Source organism: Falco punctatus (genome assembly GCF_963210335.1).
Source record: "Falco punctatus genome assembly, contig: scaffold_25, whole genome shotgun sequence".
NCBI classification, from domain to species: domain Eukaryota; kingdom Metazoa; phylum Chordata; class Aves; order Falconiformes; family Falconidae; genus Falco; species Falco punctatus.
In genome coordinates, this window is record NW_027660064.1 from 1,120,030 (window position 1) to 1,128,282 (window position 8,253).

General features: G+C 45.0%; 1 protein-coding gene across 2 annotated transcripts; it reads right to left on the reverse strand.

Moving 5' to 3' along the window:
* Nucleotides 1-228: 228 nt before the first annotated feature.
* Nucleotides 229-8,082, reverse strand: LOC308058146 (uncharacterized protein). Of its 2 annotated transcripts, XR_013925683.1 has the most exons (3): nucleotides 5,808-5,842; nucleotides 3,671-3,952; nucleotides 229-1,998 (listed from the first exon to the last, which is right to left on the reverse strand). XR_013925683.1 is itself a non-coding variant. In XM_080412134.1 (2 exons), exons 1-2 carry the CDS (start codon nucleotides 7,663-7,665, stop codon nucleotides 3,722-3,724), a joined length of 351 nt encoding a protein of 116 aa, XP_080268260.1. In that variant the 5' UTR covers nucleotides 7,666-8,082; the 3' UTR covers nucleotides 3,230-3,721. The 2 variants fall into 2 exon arrangements, 1 of the variants encoding a protein (XP_080268260.1); XM_080412134.1 differs by lacking the exons at nucleotides 229-1,998; nucleotides 5,808-5,842 and adding an exon at nucleotides 7,546-8,082 and having other exon boundaries at nucleotides 3,230-3,952.
* Nucleotides 8,083-8,253: the final 171 nt, after the last annotated feature.

Here is an 8,253-nt window from a genome sequence, read left to right on the forward strand (position 1 = left end):
AAGGACTCCAGAGAAGATCAGGTTTTAAGACTTCCCTGAATACACTGAACGTCAGGTGACTTGAGGCTACAGGCAGTGCCACTACAATTAGTCTCAGTTGTTCCCTAACTGGTGATTACAGGAAGAAATATCATAAAGAGATGTGCAGCTGGATTTAGTAACAGGGAGGTTATTCTTTTTTTCCTGTTTCTTCTTCAAAAAAATAAACCATAACTGTTAAATCCTTTTCTTTTAAACTAGGACAGCTTTTTTCCTAGAAGTGGGATGGTTTCCTCCTTTGCCTTTTTCTTCTTGTAACATCTCGCTCCCATCTCTCTCTCATTTTCCCCTGCCCTCACGTGCTCCCTGCTCCCTGTCCCTCTTGTTCCCTTGTCCTGGCTTTCTCCTTACTTCAGTTTTGCAGTGGATCCCTGAATTTCGCCTCCTTTCTGCTGCTTGCGTGCAGAATAATCCCTGCAGGTGGTACAGTACTAATTGCCTCCCACGTTCTTTAGGTAGTGTTTTGTCCGCCCCTCTGACACAAAAAACACATTCACAATGATACAGAAAAGTTCATCTCTTAACTGCCGCTGCTACGCATTACCTACACACCGCTTTGTCTATTTTTGTTTTGTTGTTTGGTTTGGTTTTTTCTTTTTCTTAAACCAGGTGCAGTATGTAGACACGTTATTTTAAATGGATTCTTCCCAGTGTAGGTGGGACCAGTGAACCAGGGTAAGGCTTAAAAGTGAGCGAATGCTTCTCACATCCATTCAACAACAGAATACGCGAGGGACAGACACTGACTGAACAGGCAAGCTTGCCCATGCCTCAGTCCTATGCTAGGTGGGAAACGGATTACAACGACTGACATCTGTTTCCAAGTCTCATGATATCACGTTTACCATTCTGTGAGGGATGTGCTATCATGCTGACTGCTAATTACAGGGCACACTTTGACCAGAGGTATTGCAGAGGTTGCAGCTTTTGTACAAAATCAGAAAGCTCTGTAGACTTCCTGAGGAGCAGTTACATATAACACCACATAGCAGGACCCACAAAATCAAATGCCTCCTATGCACAGCATACGTCCCACACTCAAGTGAGAAGTTACGTGTCCTGTTCATACCATCCTAGTTTTGAAGCATCCCTTTGTTGGTATTGTACTAAAACAAGTTCTAGTGAAGAAACTGCTAGCATGAACATCAGTGAAGGAGGAAAAGGTGTCTCAAACAAAGATGTCTGATGGGATTTTGCACTCATCATAAAGTTAGCTGTTTTAAAAAAGGTCATCCACAGAATGGCTTGGGTTGGAAGGGACCTTAAAGATCATCCAGTTCCACCCCCCCTGCCATGGGCAGGGACACCTTCCACTAGACCGGGTTGCTCCAAGCCCCACCCAGCCTGGCCTTGAGCACTGCCAGGGATGGGGCATCGGCACTAAATTTTACTGAAGAGCTTCTTTGGCAGCTTCCTATGCCACAGTATTCTTCATCACAGTTTCTCTTGCAAAAGAGAACTTGCAAAAAAAACCTGTTATGCAGTTCATCATTTAGAACTCAGTATTTTTTGGTCTTTGAGCGCTTCTGGAAATTTTATAACCCTAATGACCAGAAGTCTTCATTTCTACCACCTAGTTGTATACTGGTTTGATGAGCAATTTGGTTTAGCATATTAGAGCATATGGTTTGGAACTAGAAATGGATTCTGACTTTAGACTGAAAAGCACAACCTTGCTTACAGATACTCTTCAACACTAGTTGAGAACAGTATTTAAAAACGCTTACCTTAGCCACATAGGCTTCAACTCTGTTTCTTGATGGTAACGTATTCACGGTTGGGGTTAGGAAGCTTCCTCCTAGATTTAGACTTCTATTCAGTGCCAGATCGTTGCTAGTATGTCCCAGTTCAGTTGAATACAGAACTGGACCACTGACAGCGCTGCTTGCAATTAAAGGTTTGCTTCTATGGCACTCCTGAAGGAGCTTAGCATTGGCTTCTGCTCGTCTCTCATTAGCTCTGAAACATTCAGAAGCATACAAAGAATTATCTTTGGTAATAACACCTCCGCAAAGTTACCCTCCAGGTCTTTGACTATTATTTGACTTCTCAAAGTGGAAGGGATTAAGAGAGTCCAAAAAAAACGTCCATAATTTGATCTGAGTTTTTTTGAAGAGCCTATTTCTAGGTAGCCACACTACCTGCAAGAAGCAGCAAGAGTTAACCAATACTTTGGACTTCTCAGCATTAAGGCCTCAAAGCAGTCTGTGCACACCGTGTGTTTACATAGCTCTTCCTGAAAGGTACATCACCTGCATAAGAACTCTGGGCTACCCTTCCTTTCCCAAAGAAAGCTGAAACCTATGACATGCGGCTAAAATGGAAGCCAAAAGATTTTTGTTGTTCTTCTTCACAGCACCAAATGCTGTTCTCTGAAGGGCCTATCCTTATTCAAGCAGTAAAGGACATGACATTATCTTTTCTGCCATACTTAGAGTAAGAAGAGGAGATTAGAGACTGGCAAAAAGGCTGCCTGTTAAAACAAACTCAACTTCAAAAATATCCTATTAATGCCCATGATCGGTGGTGTTACTGCTGGAACACTGAAGAGAAATGAAGATAGTTCCAATGAACAGGGGGGACCCTTAAGGTACTTTCATCACAAATATGCTATCTTATGCATAATGCTGACCAGATGTAGAAAAGGTATTTAACGAAGAAAACTGCTTGAGGAAGAAGTAGTATCTTATTATCACCCCAAAAATGCATGGACTTACCCTTCTAGTTTATTTCCTAGGCATCTTCCATTTTTAACTTCCTCCAGGTACAGGTCTTTGTACTTTTCCGCTTCTGCCTGTACAGATTCTTTTTGAAAAATACTGTCTCGTTGGGTATTTTTTATCCTGTCCAATTCACGTTCGAGGTCTCCAATTCTGTGGTCTAGCTGGTTTGTCAGCAAAGCATGACGACTGGCTCTGATTTGTTCTAATCTGTCCTGGGAGGCTGCCTGCATATGAAGTAGATACACGCCTTCAACCACCGCAAAGAAAAAGAGAACTCTCCTCGCCAGTCAATTGCGTGCACCCAATTTCAAGGGCCCAGCTCTATTCAGCGAGGCAACTGTGCCTCCTCACTGCCATCAGCGACCAGGGCAGAACCCTGGAACTACCACACTAAATGATTCTTTTCATTCAGAAAGAACCCCCATCTTAGCACTATTACTTATCAAAGCTGCTGATGAAGGAACACTATCTCTGTAGGACAGGGCATAGCATTCCTCAAAGAAATCATGGAGATGCCGCACCCCCAGCCCCCACCCTGCAGCTTTGGTGACTTCTTTTCTGAGCGTTGCCCCTTGTGCAATGACTAAGGAAGATGTGTATGCCTGGCTGTGACAACTCTAAGTTGCAATACCCATTCAAGGATAAACAATGAGAACAGACCAGTGGACAGTGATACCCCTCCAAGAACTGCAAAATGAAAACCTACCTTGGCAAGTTTTTGATTCAGGGCCTGCAGGCACACTGCACGCACATGAAAGCATCTTGCCCAACCATATTCCCTTCTCCCACTGCCCTTCAGGAAAAACAGAAGTACAGCGTAACACATGGAATCAGGCACCACCCCCCGCCCCTAAAAATGACAACCAAAACAGAAGTCTGTAACAGACACACATAAGAAATTAACTTACCTGCAAAATCAGATTGACTTCTTGCAGTTTTTGTCTTATTTCTTGTTCAGCTCACTCTTCCACCTCTCTTTTGTATTGTTCTATTTGGCTGCGATCCACCATGTTAGTCTCCATATGGTGTTTGAGATTAGCCACCTCTTCTTTCAGCTGGCTTTTGCTCTTTTCCAGTTTTTCATGGCTCCCACGCATGGTGGACAACTCCTCTCGCAAATCATGATTTTGTGCTTCTAGCTGCATGCCTTTTTTAGACTCTATCTCCAGCTGCTGGGAAAGTTCATCAACCTGTAGACAGGAAAGGGGAAAAAAACAGGGAACTCAGAGGGATCTAAAATTAGTCAAATCTGTGAAAATTGGTAAAGGAGTTGGCCATCAAGACTATTTATCATCTGCTGATTCAGTGTTAAAACAAAAGTGAAACCAGGCTCTTCTTTTAAAACAAGAACAGCTTTCACATCATTTCTGACAGCATTCCTCAGGTTCCCATCCTTCCCCAGTTCTGCAGTGGGTCACAGACCAAGAGGTACCAAACCAGCGGCATTACACCCGCAGGGCTAGGCTGAAAAGCACTAGGGCTATTCTTCTGCGAGATGTTCATACGATCATAGGAAATCAAACACACCCATACCCAGTTACATCACAGCCACATTCTGGTTTCATCAGAAAAAAACCCATGTATCATGCTTCAGAGGAACTCTCACATGCTGTCACACGGTCAAAGCTTCGTCACAGAACTGACAAGGCAAGAAACGGATACCCTTTCCTTCCATTACGCTAACAGATCTGGAAATAGTGGTTCAGAACACCGCTTTTACAGCACTGGTGGCAGAAGACAGTCTCTTTAGGTCAAAGCTACAGTTTGTTTTCAAAAGATTTCCAGGAAATATCAGAGTTCCCATAGGTCCCAATGGTCAACTACAGCTTCTATCCCCTTCTTTCCCCCTCCAGAAACATCCATCGTCTATACCTATTAACCATAAAACATGATATCCCATCATCTTTTATTTTTAAAAAAGAGGGGGAAACCACCAGAGTCAACACTTGAAAGTCTCTAAAATACGTAGAAACTTTACACTTATTTAAAATTGCCCAAACGTAATTCCATTCCCTGTCATTCAAAATAGCTCTTCCAACAGGAACACAAATATGCTGCTAACCTGTGAACTACAAGTGAGCCACTGTCAAGGCAGTTGACTCGTTCTACAATAATATCTTCTAAAAAGGAGCATAACTTTGAAACACAGCTATCTCAGTAATGAGCGGAGAAGCAGCTAAAAGGTTCCATGCTACCGAACAGCCAGAGCAACCTCAAAAGCATTTGTGGGTCTCCATGACAAGGGAAAGACGGACTGAGTCAGCTACTAGTAAGCAACAAGTTACAGGTTTTTTTCCGCATCACCTCACACTGCATCGTGCCCTGGGAAGCAAAGACACCATTCCGAAAAGCAAACCCCCACCTGCCTCCTGCTCAACTCGTGCCCGAGACAGGCTTCAGGGGGTGACCTTGGGCAAGGCCAACTGCACAGAGTTGTTCCGAGTGATGGTGGCGTTACTCCCCTCTCTTCCGAGAGGGAATGCATCCGTCGGAGCCCGACGATGCTGCCACGGCCTCAAGCTGCAGCCAGGCCTGTGCTGGGCCTTCACTGCTCTCAGCCCTGGCCCTCACCCATGGACGTGACGTCCCAGTAGGACTGCAGACCTGCCCATCCCTATGGACCGGCCTGGTGATCTGCACTCTTGGAGGACTCTGCTTACTGTCCCCAGAACTGTCCCCAGAACTCTTCTGCTCTTCTTGGTGAGGGCCTGTGGGGCTGATCCCTGGCCTGTGTGGTCACAGACCCTGCCAGCCTTGCTGTGGCTCTTGCTTTGCCCTTCCTCTGCAGGACAGCCTACCCCTGATGCGCCCTCGCAGATACTGCTGTGTACGTAACACTTCCATCTTTACCCCTAAGAGCTACATCAGTATTACAGTCGCCTACTACTGTAACCATAGAAGGAACATCAAAAACCAGCCAAATAATTTCAGAAATACAGCCAAGAAAAAAGTAGTCAAAATCAACAACATGAAAAGAAGTATAAAGAAAGAATAAAGGTTACAAAAGAAAAACCACCACAATAACCCAAACAAAATAAAGCTCACCTTTGTTCTTAATCTGCCAATTTCATTGACCATTTTCTTCACTTCTCCCTGCAAATTAAGCTGGGACAGTCCCCCTCTCGCCTCATACACCCTTAGTTCCTTCGTAGCTCTGCTCAGCAGCCTCTTCAACCTGCACAGCAAACTAGTCATGAAAACAATGAAGCAAAAAGAAACAAAACTGGACTTTTTCACATACTCTCATGTAAACAGCACAGACACAGCTTGCTTTATCTTTAATGTACTTGACGCACCAGGAATTACCAGGAAAAAACAGTATTCCTGTGCCACATACACTTGGAGAGTCCAGATTTCACCTGAAAAGAGGAATGAAAGACTCCCTTTTTCCCAGGAGAACTGCAGGGCAACCTGCATCTGCAGTTGTTTTGGCAGCTATTGAAAACCAGGGGCTGGTGTACAGAAGTACCTTGCAAGTACTAACACGAGGCTGGCATCTGCTCACAGTTAGGTACACCTATTTTTACACTAAAGTTTAATAAAACATGACTCCTACGCAGGGATACCTCTTCACCACGCTAAAAAGCCGTACCTCTTACAGTCTTTCTGCAGATCGAGGTTTCTTTTCATTTCTTGGGCCAGATGTAGTTCAACTGGGCGTTTCAACTCTACCAGCTTCTTCACTTCCTTTCTTTCACTCTCGCACTTTCAAAAGAGAAAAGAAAGATGTATCACACACACAGAGCACAGGAAAAATACCTACGTACAGTCTGTGCATCTAGCGCTCTCCACAGAGAAGCTGCCGGACGTCTCTATCCGTTAGCCACATTCCACAGAATGCCATGGGACGGAATTCCCGAGGCTATTCCATCCATCACTTCAGGTTTCACATCAAACAGACCAATATGTAACTACAGAAACAGATGCCCTCGCCTGAAGCAAAGGCCATCCTCTTCTAGACATAACAGGTGGAAAAGATGCTGGAGAACACTTTTGGCAGTGCCTCTGCTCATAGTAGGGATTATGTAGGTATGCACTTCATGGGAGAACATCGATCCATCCAAAGCTTTCATGGGATCTTCCACCAACCAGCAGGCAGGGGCTTGTGGAGGAATCTGATCTTTTGGAGTTCTTCAACATTTTATTCCCCTCGGCCATTACCTCCACCTCTTCTGTGTGGGCATTTACTTAGCCACATGCTGGTTTTCCTCCTCTTGGTGTTTTCTCAGCCACACCAGAGGAGAGCTGGCAGCTGTTTTGACTTTGTTCTTCCATTTTCCCTCTACAGAAAAGGAGAAAAGGGGAAGGCCGCCCCTTGGCAACTGGCAGGCGCTGCTTGTTTCCCAAGCACTCGTTCATTTACCCAGCATTCCTTCAGTATGTTTTTCTGCAAGGCTTTTAAGCTCCCGCTACGCTGAAAACATACAGCAGCTCCTCCATACACGCACTGGAAACATCAAGCATTTTAAACCTGCCTAGAAACCAAGGGGTCAGAAGATGACCACACAAAATCCAAGGAAGAACTGGGAACTGTGGCCTTGCTCAATGTGCTCAACTGATAGCAAACCACACTGGGAACTCTTCCCAACAGAGCCACTCCAGAACTTACACAAAGATACCCATCTAGCTTTTATTTGCTTCCTCCGTGACCCCCAAACGATAAGGTACTCGCAGCCTGAATGGCAGGGATAACAGAAAGCAATGATATGTAAGAACCTGACCAGAAGGTGCATGTGGTTCTCCTGGGTATTGCCTCGGTGCCCGGAGAATTTTCTGGGCTCACCTGTTGCAACAGTTCAGCCTTCTCCTCGTCCGGCTGAGCAACGCGCTCTTCAAGGTGGGATCTTGACTTCAAGTGCTCCTCCCACGTGCTGTGCAAGTCCTTGGATGTCAGAGCCAGCATGTTCTGCTTCTGCGTCTGTGAAAGCAACAGTGGCAGAAGAAAAAGTAAGGTGGCCGGAAAAGACAAGAGCGCAGGAGAATGCAGTAACTTACACAGAAACAGGCCTAAGCTCTCCTCCACCCATCCAAGACCTATGGCCAAGGTTGATGTGGAGTGTAAAACACACCTTAGGAACCATAACCAAGAACAGCAGCTGGAGCTGGTGGGAAGAAGGAATACTCTAGAAGCGACAGGATGAGGTTACAACTTTGGGGGATAAGATGACATGCACACACACACACAAAATCACCCTACAGCTTTCCTGCAAAGCTCCTCTGGTTCCCTCTATACTTCAGTTTTCGTAAGAACACTGCAAAAGGTGGTGCAAAAGGACAACATTCGCTCCTACTTTCAACAGCTACACTCAGATTTATTCATATAGTTAAATACAGTAAGTACCTTAATTTTCAACTTTCTTTCCAACTCCTTTTGCAAGCGCAGCTTGTCTCTCTCCAGGTCACTGTGGTAGCGTGTAGTAACTTCAAGTGAAGCTTCTGGCATAGATTGCTTTTTAGGTGCATCAGCAAGCTCCTGCTGCAGTTGTCCAAA